Source organism: Aspergillus terreus, genomic scaffold (genome assembly GCF_000149615.1).
Source record: "Aspergillus terreus NIH2624 scaffold_7 genomic scaffold, whole genome shotgun sequence".
Taxonomy (NCBI): domain Eukaryota; kingdom Fungi; phylum Ascomycota; class Eurotiomycetes; order Eurotiales; family Aspergillaceae; genus Aspergillus; species Aspergillus terreus.
The window spans coordinates 922,778-937,728 of record NT_165930.1 but is presented as its reverse complement, the minus strand read 5'-3'; the positions used below and the strand labels follow the sequence as shown (position 1 = coordinate 937,728).

The window sequence follows — 14,951 nt, the reverse complement described above, 5'->3', positions numbered from 1 at the left end:
TCCGCATGCTCGGGCTTCTCGCCGACCCACGGAACTCCCCCGCACCTCCGCACTGCTATATTTAGTGCCGCATCACCCTCTACCCACTGCCAACAACAATCATATTCATCACCATCATCATGTCCTCTCGCGACTACCCCGTCCTCCCGCGCGAACCCACGCTGGCCCAATTGCCCCCGGAGTACCCATCCGACGCCCAGAATGACATCGCACACACCCTGTCCACCGCCTCCGTCCGCCGTCTCGTCGTGCTCGACGACGACCCCACCGGCACGCAGACCTGCCACGACATCGCCGTGCTCACAGTGTGGGACATGGCGACGCTGACGGCCGAGTTTCGGCAAGCCTCGCGCGGCTTCTTCATCCTCACCAACTCGCGCGCCCTACCCCCGCTCGCCGCCGAGAAGCTCATCCGCGAGATCTGCGAGAACGTCGCGCAGGCCGCAACCGCCACAGGTCAGTCCGTCGACATCGTCCTCCGCGGCGACAGCACGCTGCGCGGCCACTTCCCGCTGGAGGCGGACGTCGCCGAGTCCGTGTTCGGCCCCACCGACGCCTGGGTGCTGGCCCCGTTCTTCTTCCAGGGCGGCCGCTACACCATCGCCGACGTGCACTACGTCGCCGAGGCCGACGCCCTCGTCCCCGCCGGCGCTACCCAGTTCGCCCGCGATGCTACCTTCGGCTACCGCAGCTCCAACCTCCGCGACTACGTGCAGGAGAAAGCGCCCGGGCGGTTCGCTGCGGGGCAGCTGCATTCCGTGTCGATCGAGGACATCCGCGCAGGCGGGCCGCGCGCGGTCTACGAGCGGCTGAAGAGCGTGCCGAAAGGCAGCGTGGTCATCGTCAACGCCGCCGCCGAGTCCGACATGCACGTCTTTGTGGCTGGCCTGCTGCTCGCCGAAGCCGAGGGGAAACGCTTCCTGTACCGCACCGGCGCTGCCTTCGTCTCGACCCGTCTCGGGGTCCGCGCGAAGCCCCCCATCTCCGCCGCGGAGCTGCAACTGCCCCGACCCCGGACTACGGGCGGGTTGATCATCGCCGGCTCGTACGTGCCCAAGACGACGGCGCAGCTGAAGGTGCTGACGGATCGGCGCGGCGGCGCGGGCGCGCTGGCCATCATCGAGATGGACGTCGAGAGGCTGATTGCGTCGCCCGAGAGCGCGGAGCAGGTTGTCCGGCAGGTGGTGCAGGAGACGGAGGCGCATCTCCAGGCCGGCCAGGACACGCTGGTCATGACGAGTCGAAAGCTCATCACGGGCGACAATGAGCTGTCGTCGTTGGCGATTGGGACAAGTGTGGCTCAGGCGCTGGTGCAGGTCCTCCAGCGTATCCAGGTGCAGCCGCGATACATCATTGCCAAGGTAAGCATGCGTGCGTGGAATGGATAGGGTTGGATGCGGGCTGACGATTCCAGGGCGGCATTACCTCGTCGGATGCGGCGACGAAGGGCCTGAATGTGAAACGCGCGTGGATCGTGGGACAGGCGGCGCCGGGCGTGCCGCTGTGGCGATGCGATGAGCCTACCTCGCGGCATCGCGGAGTGCCCTTTGTCGTGTTTCCTGGGAATGTTGGCGGAGAAGCGACTTTGTGTGAGTTGGTGGAGGCGTGGCATTAGACTTGTATATAGACATAGATTCATTGTTGCTTTGACGCAGAGATCTAGTAGACACCGTATACAGGCCTACCATACAGGCACTGATATCTGCAGTCAAGACAACGACTTCGGGATACGAATTCCGTATGTGTCTGTATGCCCAATCGGGACAGAGACAATGGATTATATCATGAAAAAAGAAACATCAAACCCCGCAGTCGATTTCTAATCTTTTTTCTTTTCACATCCTCATGCTCCCAAGTATACTCTGAAGGCATTGATACCATCACCATGTCTTCAGTGATTCCAGCCATCCACCTCGAGGTCATCTCGCCAGCGACGTCTATCCCGCGGGCTTCAACCGACTCCCCTCTACCTACACCTGAGAGAGATGGACGTCCCCAAGATACGGTGGAGAGCAACGCTCCAGCAGAAGGGCAACCGGTCTTTACGCACGCCCAACTGCGGGCGACGACGAAGACGCGGCAGATAGCAATCACTGCGTTGATCATCCTGTCGAATCTGATTCAGGTGCGGCTCTCATTGATGCACGATGCTTACCTTTTGCAAGGCTAAAGAACATCCAGATGACAGTCAATTTCGCCGGAGTCGCCGGCGGCAGACAACTAGGCGAAGCCCTACACGTCAAAGAGACGTACGCATCCTGGATCGCAGCCAGCTATGCGTAGGACCTCCATCCCACCCGGACACCTCCATGCTAACCGAACAGCCTCACGCAAGGCACATTCGTGCTCATGAGCGGCCGCGTCGGCGACGTCTACGGCCACCGGAAAATCCTCCTATGCGGCGGCGCATGGCTGACGGCGTGCACGCTGGCCAGCGCCTTCTGCACGGACTTCTACGCCTTTGTCTCGATGCGCGCGCTGTCCGGCGTCGGCGGGGCCTGCATCATGCCCAACGCGGTCGCCATGATCGCGACTACGAATCCGCCGGGGCGCGTGCGCAACCTCAGTCTGGGGTTGTTTGGGGCGTCGGCGCCGCTGGGCGGGTATCTGGGGGCGCTGTTTCTGGGCGCGTTTCTCGAGCGGACGGACTGGAAGTGGTTCTTTGTTTTTATGTACGCTCCCTCCGCCTCGGACTGTACGTGATACTGGACGATGCTGATTGTGCAGTGCTGGGCTTGGTGCGGTCACGTTTGTCGTTCTCTGGGTGCTCAGTCCGCGAGAGCCGGCTGTCGATAGACACGGCAAGATTGACTGGGTTGGATCGGCGCTGGGGACGGGCGCGTTGATCCTGTTCAATTTCGTCTGGAAGTAAGTGCAGTGCAGTGCAGCCTCGATGCAGGATGGGCTCGGAGAAATACTCATGCAGTCTACAGCCAGGCACCGAGCGTGGGCTGGTCGACCCCGTACGAGATCGCCCTCCTGATCATCTCAATCGTCCTCTTCGCGCTGTTCAACGCATGGGAAAAGTACGGCACCGCGCACCCGATCATGCCGCTGGACATCTTCCGCGCGCCATGCTTCCTCACGCTGCTGCTGGTCGTCCTGCTGAACTACATGGCGGTCGGCACGCTGATCTGGTACCAGGTGCTGTGGCTGCAGGACGTGTGGCGGTGGACGCCGCTGCAGTTCGCGGTGGGCTGGACGCCGTTCGTCGTGTGCGGCACGGCGGCGGCCTGCCTGGCGGCGTGGCTGATTCCGCGGCTGGCAGCGCAGTGGATTCTGGCCATCGGCACCGTCACCATCCTCGTGTCGACGGTGCTGATGGCCACCGTGCCGCTGCGCCAGTCGTACTGGGCCCAGATCTTCCCGTCCGTCGTGCTGTTTGCCTTCTGCCCGGACCTCGTCTACACGGCTGGTCAGATCATCGCCAGCAACTCCGTGCGCCGCCACCAGCAGGGCATCGCCGGGTCGATCATTGGTACACTGAATCTGTATGGGAACAGCCTGGGGCTGGGGTTTGCGTCGACTATCGAGGTGCAGATTGCGCGTGCGTACGACAGCCCGGTGCTAGGGTACCGCGCGGCGCTCTATTTTGGCGTGGGCATCAGCGTTGTCGCGCTGCTGCTGGATGTCTTCTTTGTACGGTTGGTCAAGGACGAGCGCGAGGGCTGGGAAGAGGACGTCGACCTGGTGGATGTGAGCGATCGTGCAGCGGCGACGGGAGCTCAACTGCCCAGCCAGGGAGTAGCCTGAAGCGAGGGCCAAAATATTGAAGGCGTGAAAACTGTAAAAAGCAGAAGATCACAATCATCCGGAGATCATTGTAGCAATCAACCATCCTAGAAGAATGTCTTTGCAGATCATTGACCGCAACCCGCTCAAGCCCTCAGCATCATCCGGACGACGGCGGCCTAAAGACACTAAATCTCTCCAAGACCCACTGAGATCATTTCGACGATGTGATCTACCCTCGCTTATCGACTGCCAGCCACGGAACTGCCGGATTGCCGTAGATGGATGGCTCCACGATCTAGCTTTGGCAATCCTGCTGCCGGGGTGAATGACTCGCGTGGAAGCCGTCTGAATATCCCAGGGTGGAGCTGACTCCTTGCGCTTCAGTCGTATAGTGCGTAATATTCTTCTTTCCTGGTGCTCGATCGAAGCGGGAGAAGTTCTATGCGAGGGCATACATGATACCCTAGGTGATTACTCGATGCAGTCATGGTGATGTGACTGGTTTGCTGCAGGAGGCCTCGAATATGGAATCTAAGAGTCGGTGAGACAGTGCCTGCGCATGCCTCTTGGGAGTGTCCAGGATCGCCGCAATTGCATCGCGGGACGGGATCATTTCGACTGTTCTGGATGGACGATAGGGTAGGATGATAGAAGGGCGGCACTCCTTGTATGAGATGTCATGGCATCCAGATGAAGGATACGTAGCTGTCTCCAACCCCACCACAGCTGACCAGAAACTAATCGCACTATGAGCAAATCGCCCGGCGAAGAGGAAACGATCGTCAGTGTCCATGCGACGGTGAATCCATAGTGAGCATCTGGAGTCTGGCTCGAGAACGCCCATCCATCTCCTCCACACTCTCGCTTCCTAGCCCTGCTCATCAGAAACACAAACACAACACATCAAGACCAAGGGCAACATGAGAACCCAATCCGAGTACTGGAAGAAATACCTGGCCGGCAGCAAGCCCTGTCTCCTCCCCCCACTGACCCCCAAGGATCAGCAAGACACGTCCAAGAAGCAAACCACCGCCATCGCCCTCGACCGCGACCGCGAAATCCGCCGCTTCTGCCTCCAGCACGGCGTCTCGCCACTGACCGTCTTCCAGCTGGCGTGGGCCTTCGTGCTGAGCCGCTACGCCGCCACCGACGACGCCGTGTTCGGGTACCGCGAGAACGCCGCGCTCGACGGCTCCCTCGTGCTGGAGGAGGAGTCCATCTTTCGCCTTCGGTTTCCCCTCGAGACCTCTGTGCTGGGGACGTTACGTCTGAACGCCTCGCGGTCGCCGCGCCACCGTGCATTCCAGACTGGCGCTATCCCGGCCACCATGCGTCTGGCTGGGTACAAGGGGCAGCGGCTGTTCAATACGTTTCTGTACGTGGAGCCGGCAGGGGATGGCGTCACGTCGGGGGACAGCGCAGGGCACTTTGTGGTGCCGTCGTATCCCAGCCAGACGGACGTCGACGGCCAGTATGATGTGGTTGTCAAGATCTCCGTCGCCGAGGACGTCACCGCCTGCTCGGTCGTGTATTCCAGCGCGCTGCTCGGCGACACCCAGGCGCGGCATCTTGCGTTGACGTTCGGCCGCGTGCTGGAGGCTATCCTGGCCCACGGCGATGGATGTACCGATGAGATGGATCTCTTGGCGCATGCATCCAGTGCCTTCGCTGTGGATGCGTCCCTGGGTGGGTGTGTCTGTGAACACAGGTCGATCCCTGAGCGCTGCGTGGAGAATACTTGGGATGGCGAGGCCCGGTATCAGAAGCTCCAAGGCATGTCTGTGTGAGGTTGCGGTTGCTGTTTAGCTGGTGTTTCCGCTTGAATGGATGGAGTTTTGGGTTCTGTGACAGCAGTTGTGCTGTTGCGTATGCTTTATATGATCCTTGTCGCATTGGGTAGCATTTGCAGCCCAATGTACCTTTGGCGTCGAGAGTCTGCAGTCAGTTTCTGGGTTCGTTTCTTCATATGCGACGTTCTCATTGATTATCATCATACGATATCTCGATACTACCATAATCGTGTTAGATCTCTTCCATATCAAATACTAACAACTACGCCTCTATGAGGCAGCGATGCCCCTTGGGCGCCATAAGAAAGAAGCTCTTCATCTCCATATCGTCCTCGCCCATCCCTTCTCTAGTCGATATCCTTGCTTGCGGGAAAGCGCGGAAGAACAGCACTGTTGCCAGACGCAGTTCCCTACGGGCTAGATGGATCCCAATACAAGCTAGAGACAGCATACAATCAGACAACGTCTAGGTCCCAAGCGCCTGGAGGATACATACCGCGTGCCCCTTTCCCGAACGGCATAGACGCTTCTTTCATTTCCTTGGTGACCGTTTCCCAGCGCTCCGGGTAGAATCTTGTTCCATGAGCAACCAGCTACAGACTCAGACAACAGGACGAACACTCACCTGTCCGGCTCGGGAAATATCTCTCCATCCCGATGAAGACTGTACGATTGCGTTGAAACGATCACCCCGCCAGGAAGCCGGTATCCCAAAAACTCGGCTCCCTCAGCCGGAACAGTCCTCGGCAGACCAAACGGGACGGCCGTATACAATCGCAAAGCCTCGTTAATCACCCAGTTAAGATAGGGCAGCTCGCGCATCATCCTATCGTCAAAATTCTCAGGCAGAGCGGCCACCTCATCGACAAGCCTCGCGTGGACCCTCTCATCCCGACACACCGCATAGACAAGATACGTCAAACTGATCGCGGTGGTGTCGCTCCCGGCAACAATGTACGTCCGCGCTTCGTTCCGGATCTCCGTCGTAGACAGGCCATCCTTGCCCGCGTTGTACAGCTTCATGAACAGCGTCGGCGGCGGCGCGCTCACCCCCGACCCCTCCACGAGACGGGCGTACCGGTCGATCGACTGCTGCGCGTAGTCGATGAGCCGCTGGCCCGCCGCGGCGACCCGCCGGAAGACAGGAAGAGGCAGGAGGGAGCCGAGCTGCACAAGCAACGGGAACGTCGTGCGCACCGGTGCCAACGAGGATATCTGCTCGAGGTCGAGGATGTATTGGTTTTTCTATGCGACGGATGCGATCAGCTGGCCCGGAGCTGTTGTGTGTGTATGTGTGTCTTACCTGCCCGGACTCCAGCATGCGAAAGGACTCACCAAAGCTCAGCTCCCCGATGACGTCCGTGGCCATGAACAGCCACCACTTGAAGACGTCCATCGCGCCGCGGGAGCGCATCTCCTCACCCATCCGGCGCACCGCCAGGTGCACTTTCCCCGCGATAACCTGCTCAAAGCCCGTCAGCGACGAATCCGAGATGGGCATGGCGAGGAGGCGCCGATGTGCGGAATGGAAGGCCGGATCGGTCGTGGAGAAGACGCTCTCCGTGCCGGGCGGCGCCAACGCATGGTAGAAGTTGGACTTGAGGAACCGGCCGCCCGTCTTGTGGATTTCCTTTGCGGCGGTGATATCGCAGATGTCGACTTCTTCGGGGGTGACGCGGACTATGGGGCCTTTATCCGGGGGCATTAGTAGCTAGCATGTACGCCTTGACGGCTGTCGCGCGCATACCGTATTTCTCATGGAGATAGTGGACGTAGTTGGGCTTCTGCCCGCGGAACCAGTAGATCGTACCGAGGAGGCCTGTCCATCTGGAGATCTCGGGGCCGGGAAGATGTGCAAGGGGGCCGTTGAATCTCCGATATAGCAGTCTCTAGTATGGTGTTAAGCAGGTAGTCGCGGAATAGGCCGAGCTGGATAACTCACTAGAAAGAGAACAAGAGAAATGGACTGGAAGAGCGTTAGAAAACCCATGGCTGGCAGTTGAAGTCTGGGGACTACATATCCTGCTGCGCAAGAGTTAGTTATATAGGCAAAGACAGTCGGAGATAGGCCTACATTGTCGGGCCAGAGCCCCCGAAGTCCGAGATGTCTTTCGATAGATCCCGTCTGTGATCACCAGCTGCCTCGGACAGTCGGGGGTAGTCGGGACTCACTGTGGCCGATAGGTGGAGTGCATCTGCATAATTATCTGCATATAGTAGAGGGCGTGCATGGTTGTGATGCAACCTCCAAGTGCCGACACACCCGAGAGACACTACTCACTCTCACTACATTGCATCTCTCAGAACTGATTGTAATGGCCCGTGGGCCACAAATATGCGTCTTCATTGACTAGATCTAGTGGGAAAATACACCGGGACTACTGGACAACCAAGGCGATATGTACAGCTGCAACCACCTGCTGTGTAGACCCAAAAGATTGACCGCTGCTGCCGTGTCATGCAGTGAAATAAAGGGGACGGGCGACTCAACTCCTGCAAATGTGCGCCTCCCAACAAGGACCAGACGCCTCTAGCATGGGACTTCGAGGGGTGAAGGAAAAGAGAAAACAACCATATCCACGGATGGAAGATAGACCCGAACAAAAATGACAAGGAGAGGAATGAAAGAAGACCAACCTTGAACTCCTGACCTCAGTTGCAAAGCTTCATCGCAGTTGGCGAGTCACAGTTTCAACTGGTCATGCAGTCAGAATCAGCTGGAAGCAGTGTCTCGTTACTCCCTGACCAGGTGGGAGGGAGATTGCCTCCTTCGCTCTTGTGTCTCCGGATCGCAATGTGGGGACCGGCCCCGACGCGATCGCCGGTGCAGCCTTAATTCGGCGCTCATGCAGGCGTCGCGGTGTTCTGAATACCGTTCGAAGAAACCTGGCGTTTGGCAGTCGGAAGCGAAGACTCCTGTTCAACAAACAGTTGATATCAGTCATACCCGGATACTTGACCTAGAGCTTCATGTCGCATCCGAAACATCGAACCCCATGTGTGGCTCACAGCCCGTGGTCCACTCTGGCTTTCTTGCGTGCACTTACGTCCAATGACTCGATGCCGCGTTTTTGGGCGGTGGCTTCGGTCTTCTTGATGACCTTCTTCTTCGGCCGGGTCGGTCGGGTCTCGCCCGGCTGGAAAACATCGTCGGGGAGATCAAAACTGGTCGGGTTAGGTATCAGGAGCGGTTCATGCGGCGTATCGATACTTACTTGCGAACATGGGTGATCGTGATGTCGTTGATCCCAGGCTGGTATCCGGGCCACGAGGTGCACGTGGATTTAAATATCTGGGCATCGGCCGAGATATCCAACGACTTGCCCGGGCCTTCCAAAGTCAGTGGAATCATGGAGGGGAAGAAGGAAACGTACCTGGCGGCTGCGGCTTCATCTCCAGACCAATGTAATACGTCGTGGTGTAGATCGTCCAGCTTTCGCCTTTCGGTTTCGCTTCGACGGTGTCGGCCACCTCACGTTTTTCGATCTGGTCCTGTGCTGCCGCTTGATGCGCAGGGTCGTTCGTCTCGTCCGTCATCTGTGTCTTCTGTCCTTTATCTTGGTACGCAGTGGAACCATTCTTGACAGCCTCCGCTTCCTGTTCATTGGAGACAACATGAATCCTCTCAAATCCCTTAGGGAAGGGATGGGCAACGGCAATAGTTGGCTTCCTGTCCAACGCTCCAACCAGATGGCGAATTTTGGACTCCACAAGACCTGACCATACCGAGTCTGCCTCTTTGGTGGTGCTTGCGGCGGTAATACGGAGGTAATACTTATAATCCTTCGTGAAGAATGAGTGTCTCGCGAACAGATCGTTCCAAGTTAGCTGCTTCATGAAGATTTTGTCCACCATGTCACCTCCGCGCTGAAGTTCACGAAGAATGACATTTTTGGTTGACATGGAAACGTTGTGAGTCGCACACATCGACGGATATGCCGGAGTAATGATAGGCATCAGGTGAAATCGATCGCCATGGTAAATCTGGACCGTGTCAGCGCAAGTTGCAGGCATACGCGCGGCAGACGCACCTTCGGATTCCAAACTTTGATCTGAAGGGGCCCGTCTTCAATTGGCTTCAGTAGCACAGGTTGAGGCCAGGCCCACTTGTTCATGATCCGAAAGAACTTGCCGACAATAACGGAACCAGTCGCCTGCGGATAAAGCTGGCACACTCTGGCCACAAGCATAGCCCAAGCGACACCTCCCGGGAAGCCCACAATGTTCGAGTAGATCGCACGGCCTGTTGAGCATCACCGATTAGCGGGCACACAGCGCGAATGTTACGTCGGACCACTTACGCTGCGCCCAAAGCTTGATCGCACGCAAGGCAAGGCGGAACGTTTTCTGCTGCGGTACCAGTTCCAAGATCTCGTCCGTGACCCGAGTTCCGTTCAATGATCGGACTTCTCGTTCATCTAGGCCCCTCAGATAGTCATTGTTCTTCAAGTCGAGGTTGATGGGGATGGAAGGGATGATGAGACGGGCAAAGATCAGATCGATACTGATCCCAGAGAGCTCAAGCTTGATAATAGGAACGTAGGCATCGGGAACGGGAGTCATCTTTTCGATAGCCCCTGGAGGGGCCATTCTCTCAAGAACGGGCGGGAAGTCGGAGAAGAAGTCATCAATCAAAACCTGCTTTGGTCCAACCACCAATGTATCAATATCCGATCCTTTGGAGAGATTGATATTAGTCCATGATCGCATTGAAATAGACATGGCCTCGTCCACTCACCAGGGCCATAAACCCCAAGACGATAACTTCCATAGGTGAAGATCTTTCCTCCAGCTGCCTCCACCGCCGCCTCCGACAATCCCTTCTTGCGGCTGACCACCTTGACGAACTCGATCGTGACGCGTTGTAAGAGCTTGAGGACTTCCTTCCTATACCGCGATAGAGTCAGCGACCGTTGCGATCAGGCAACGCGGTGATACGCCATCCCTTACCTTTGCTCTGTCTCTGCGGGACTTTCAAAGTTGTTCTGCCGCTTCAGTTCGGCGATGAGATCGTCATTCGCAGCGAGTTCATCTGGGGTCGGCAAGACAGTAGAGATAGGAGGGGTCACACCCCACTGTCGGACCGGTGGCGTTGCCATGTTGTTGGCGGTTGGTGATTAAGTTCGTAAGAAGTAAGAAGATCATGCGATAACGGCGCAGAGCACACGGCCTCCGATGCAGGTGGGTAAATGAGCGAACGGAAGATCGAAGAGCCGAAATGAAAAGGGAAAATGCCACGGATGAAGACGAAGATGAGATTCAGAAGATAAAGGAAAAGGAGAGGAAGGGAGGTGACGGAGGTGGAAAGGCAGGGCTGGGCGGTTCAAAAGCCAATTGAAGCTGCTGCCACCGCGGAAGAGATGTCACTCGCCGGCGAGATGACTCAGCCAGTTATCACGTGCATCGTCAATGCCTACAGAATGACGGTACAGTAGAGGTAGTAGTAGCTACGAGTGACGGGAAATCAGACAGTTATTTGTGACATTGTCAATGATATCTGCGATAAGCCTTCTTGAATAAATCTGGCCATTACCTCAAAAAGTCCGCCAACTGTCCATCGATCCACTTGACGTCCTCTTTACTATCTCCAGGGCCACCGGCCCAATCTAGCAGAAACAGTCAGTATTGTAGATGCATGTCACTTCATCAGCAACGGTACACTCACGGCCCCAGATGGAGGGAATGACACGGAGTGTGCCAATACCCGGCTGCATACATGCGACCTCGTACTCTGAATCTTCGGGTCTGGAGCCATCAAGATTAGCTTTGGCCTTGGAAAAGCGAGATCAGAGCTTACGGGAAGTAAAGGTCAGTCTTCGCGGGAAGCACCAGGGTTTTCGCTTTGATGGACGCCATGGCTTTCTCGAAATTGCCGTCATATGGCGTTTGGTTCGCTACGTTTCCATTCTGCCAGGTTCGCAGCATCACCAAGAGGTTATCGGGATCTAAATATATGAGCATTTGCAGCAGATATGAGGTCACTCTCTTTGTTGTGCGTACCTTTCGACAAGGCCCACTTCTCCCAGAAGTTCTGCATAAAGTCTTCTAGATCTTTGAAGCCCAATACGGTCTCATAGAGCCTTTCTCGGTAGAAAGTTTGGCTGAAACCCCTGCACAAAAACCGTTAGAGAAGTTTTCAGAGACTTCGTGGACCCTCACCATCCTGCATATCCTCGACCAAAAGCCTTGAGTCCAATCTCTCTCTCTTTTATGCTCCAAGCGCCCAACTCTGTCTGGCCGTCTCTAAGGAGACCGACATCACCCGAACCCGCAGAGGGAATCTGTTTAGCAGCCAACAGGGCACTTTTGACCCCCTCCAGGAAAACCTGGTTGTGAAGGGACGTTCTAGCTGATCCACAGAACGGCACCACTAGATCCATGAAATCGGGATACTGCGTGGCCCACTGGTAGCTCTGCGCCGCGCCCATCGACCATCCGACGACGGCGCGGAGATGCTTGATCCCCAGGTGCTGCGTGACAAGGGTATACTGGGCACGGACGTTGTCGTAGAAAGAGCATTTGGGGAAGGGACCGGCAATGCCATAGTTGGTCGGGGACGTTGACTGGCTGTTGCCGAAGAGCGCTGGGATGATGATGAAATAGTCTTTGGGGCTGAGCGTCTTGTCTTCTCCGATCAGCCAGAGATTGTCCGAGATCACTTGACGGCACACGTCATATCAGCCCTCTTGGATCCGCGATATGCTATCGTGGGGAGACGTGGTAGGTTAGATACGCACAGCCTGAAAACCACGTGGGGTAGACGATTGCAGGTGATCTGGGGTCGCCGAAGGTCTTGTATGCCAGATGGGCGTTGACGAGCGTCTCTCCGCTTTGGAGCTCCCAGTCTCCGAGCTTGAATGTCTCATAGTCTTGCTGGGTCATTCTGCTGTTTGGGAGGGGAATGCAGTGGTCTTCGTACTGAGCTACAATGTAGTCCGACTAGGTAGGATAACCCCTCTTTTATAATAGGATGATAAGACACTTTTACGTTTACGATCAGTGCACTCTCTGGCTTACAAACCTAGAATCTGACAAATTGAATCATGGTTTCCGTGAGCTTCTCCGCATGTTGTCCGACGGTAAAGCTCCTTACTATACCTGTAGTCCTTCCATAGACAGATGGATGTGGTAATGGAGTTACATCGTCCATCCTAGACAGCAAGTGCTAATTAACTCCTCGGCATGTTATATATAGAACTCACTAACCGTGAGTCGTTAGTATATAAAGATGGTTAGTTGATGACATTATGCTTTACAAAGACGACATCCCAAGTTGCTTATACAATAACTCTCCGAAGAGATTACCTATCACCATTGTTGTCTTGATGCGGGACAAACTCGGCCGCTGATTGTTGTTATCGGCCCGGAGGTCGGTAGTGCAGGATGTAATTCCACGCACAACGACAGCTTCTCTACAAGTTATCAGTCGTGGAAATAAGCAATGCCTGGAATATAGGACTGTGGCATTATGGCCAGCTCGTCATAGTTCGGCTCAACTGACACCAAGACCCGCACTCTGCCCAACTGATCCATATAACTGCGATAACATCCAAAACGTATCGTCTCAATGCACCGCTGTCGGATTCTGAGTTGTCTGCGACAGTCGTTGGTATCAACTATTCGGCCCTCGTGAGTCGCCCTCCCCCTCTGGTTTGGTCTTGTCGCTGCAGTGCATTTGCGCTAGCCATAGGGAATTGACCCTGCCGGCATCTGCCTGGGCACGAGGGGAGTCTACAATTGCTAACTTCTGCAGTATTTATAAAGCTCCTATTATTCCGACCACTGGTCCCTCACGGGCCCTTGCCAAAATGTCGACGAACACAACCACCTCCGCCTTTTTCAAAACTGGCGACGACTTTGAGAAGATCCAGGCTTCGCGACCGGATTTCAAGCGGGACACAGAGGTCACTTTCACCAAGCCGCCCAATCCGGACTGGAAGCAGGGCGACGGCGCCAACGATGGGGGCGAGTGTCTCAAGAAGAAGCATATCGAGATTGACCCATACGAAGAGGGAAGACCTGTGTCGTCCAACTATAAGATCCTCATCTCTGGCATGGTTCCTCGCCCGATTGCCCTCATTAGCACCAAGTCCAAGGACGGAAAGACATGCAACTTGGCGCCATTCAGCTATTCGCAAGTCATCAATCATGACCCTCCCCTCTTTGCGGTCGGGTTCGTGGGTTCCCTTGAAAACGCTAAGGATACGGTGAAGAACCTGGCCGAGTCCGAAGAGTGTGTGATCAACATCATCTCGGAGCACTTTGTCGAGGCGGCGAATGCGACCGCGATCAACGCGCCCTACGGGGTCTCTGAATGGGAGATATCGGGGCTCCACCAGGCTCCCAGTTCTGTCGTTCAAGCCGCGCGGGTGAAGGAGTCGATCCTGTCCATCGAAGGCAAGCTTGTTGAATTCAGAGAGTTCGAAAGCCGACAAACGCCGGGCAAGAAAACGGGAGTTCTCGCTATTATCGAGGGCGTCCGATTTTGGGCGCGGGAGGACGCGATTGACGAAGCGAAGAGTGTCATTGATCTGAAGGTTTTGAAACCGATCAGCCGCTTGGGAGGGATTCAATACGGGCGGACTACCGATGCGATTGAGATTCCTCGACCCAACTTCTAGATCTCCTTCCTATTGCATGGTCTGTGTCGGTGGTATTTTTAGATTCGAAGCGATTGGATCGTTAGGCGGTATTTGTACATATATTGGGCCTTAGACCTGGGATGGTATTTGCCGATCAGTTAATGATCATCCCCAGATTATCATAGAGCTAGAGCTATGTAGCTGTCATGCGAACGATGGAACTCCGCCTTGGTAGGCCATCGGCCATTGATTCAAACCTGAATACTCCTTAGTAGTGGTAGGCAGTCAGTGACCATGATCATGAATAATTAACTCGTTGAGTTGTCGGAATGGGGAGAAATTTGCCGACATACCGGCCGACTCCAGAGAAGGCCGATGGTCGGTTGCGGATGACACCACGAAACGTGGGACCGCAGTGGGTTTCACTTTGCTGTCGACCGATAGATGGTGAGGAACCCGTCGGCCGTGATTTCTCCAGACGAACAAAGGACATCCACTTTTTTTTCCTCCCCGTTCCATAATCCCCGGAGTCCAGACTCCCCGTTATGATGGTGTGATCAGCACGTTAGCTCCTCCCTATGTACCTATGTACGGAATACAACGAGAGAAATCAACGTGGGATTGAACAGGCTCCATTCCTAGGCCGAGAGCTGCAGGTACCGTTCCGAAACTGGTGATATTCTAGAATAAGCTAATGTTTCGTCCGTCCTCGACATGGTGGTGAGTTAGTATCCTCGTCCTTGTGCGGGGAGGGAGAAACACCTACCTAAGTCGTAGTAGTAGTACGCTAGGAGTCTCCACTACTCCCCCCCATGGGCGACTCGACCCCAAGCCGACGGGACCA

The 14,951-nt window shown here is 55.8% G+C and overlaps 6 protein-coding genes across 6 annotated transcripts; 3 read left to right on the top strand and 3 right to left on the bottom strand.

Moving 5' to 3' along the window:
* Positions 1 to 314: 314 nt before the first annotated feature.
* On the top strand, positions 315 to 3,753 carry ATEG_05261 (uncharacterized protein; the record flags this gene model as incomplete). The annotated part of the gene is made up of 8 exons (XM_001214439.1): positions 315 to 1,361; positions 1,415 to 1,589; positions 1,709 to 1,738; positions 1,896 to 2,125; positions 2,173 to 2,249; positions 2,325 to 2,672; positions 2,728 to 2,868; positions 2,934 to 3,753. The coding sequence occupies 8 exons, from the start codon at positions 315 to 317 to the stop codon at positions 3,751 to 3,753; spliced, it is 2,868 nt and encodes a 955-aa protein (XP_001214439.1).
* A 902-nt stretch (positions 3,754 to 4,655) lies between these two features.
* On the top strand, positions 4,656 to 5,522 carry ATEG_05260 (uncharacterized protein; the record flags this gene model as incomplete). Its single annotated transcript, XM_001214438.1, has 1 exon — positions 4,656 to 5,522. One exon carries the CDS (start codon positions 4,656 to 4,658, stop codon positions 5,520 to 5,522), a length of 867 nt encoding a protein of 288 aa, XP_001214438.1.
* Positions 5,523 to 6,146: 624 nt separating this feature from the next.
* On the bottom strand, positions 6,147 to 7,230 carry ATEG_05259 (uncharacterized protein; the record flags this gene model as incomplete). The annotated part of the gene is made up of 2 exons (XM_001214437.1): positions 6,147 to 6,770; positions 6,829 to 7,230. 2 exons carry the CDS (start codon positions 7,228 to 7,230, stop codon positions 6,147 to 6,149), a joined length of 1,026 nt encoding a protein of 341 aa, XP_001214437.1.
* Positions 7,231 to 8,369: 1,139 nt separating this feature from the next.
* On the bottom strand, positions 8,370 to 10,624 carry ATEG_05258 (polynucleotide adenylyltransferase; the record flags this gene model as incomplete). The annotated part of the gene is made up of 8 exons (XM_001214436.1): positions 8,370 to 8,441; positions 8,573 to 8,690; positions 8,741 to 8,855; positions 8,900 to 9,509; positions 9,557 to 9,768; positions 9,827 to 10,201; positions 10,264 to 10,412; positions 10,476 to 10,624. 8 exons carry the CDS (start codon positions 10,622 to 10,624, stop codon positions 8,370 to 8,372), a joined length of 1,800 nt encoding a protein of 599 aa, XP_001214436.1.
* Positions 10,625 to 11,054: 430 nt separating this feature from the next.
* Positions 11,055 to 12,407, bottom strand: ATEG_05257 (homoserine acetyltransferase family protein; the record flags this gene model as incomplete). Its single annotated transcript, XM_001214435.1, has 6 exons — positions 11,055 to 11,131; positions 11,191 to 11,270; positions 11,323 to 11,470; positions 11,526 to 11,635; positions 11,685 to 12,183; positions 12,263 to 12,407. The coding sequence occupies 6 exons, from the start codon at positions 12,405 to 12,407 to the stop codon at positions 11,055 to 11,057; spliced, it is 1,059 nt and encodes a 352-aa protein (XP_001214435.1).
* A 926-nt stretch (positions 12,408 to 13,333) lies between these two features.
* On the top strand, positions 13,334 to 14,146 carry ATEG_05256 (flavin reductase family protein; the record flags this gene model as incomplete). Its single annotated transcript, XM_001214434.1, has 1 exon — positions 13,334 to 14,146. One exon carries the CDS (start codon positions 13,334 to 13,336, stop codon positions 14,144 to 14,146), a length of 813 nt encoding a protein of 270 aa, XP_001214434.1.
* Between the last annotated feature and the right edge of the window lie 805 nt (positions 14,147 to 14,951).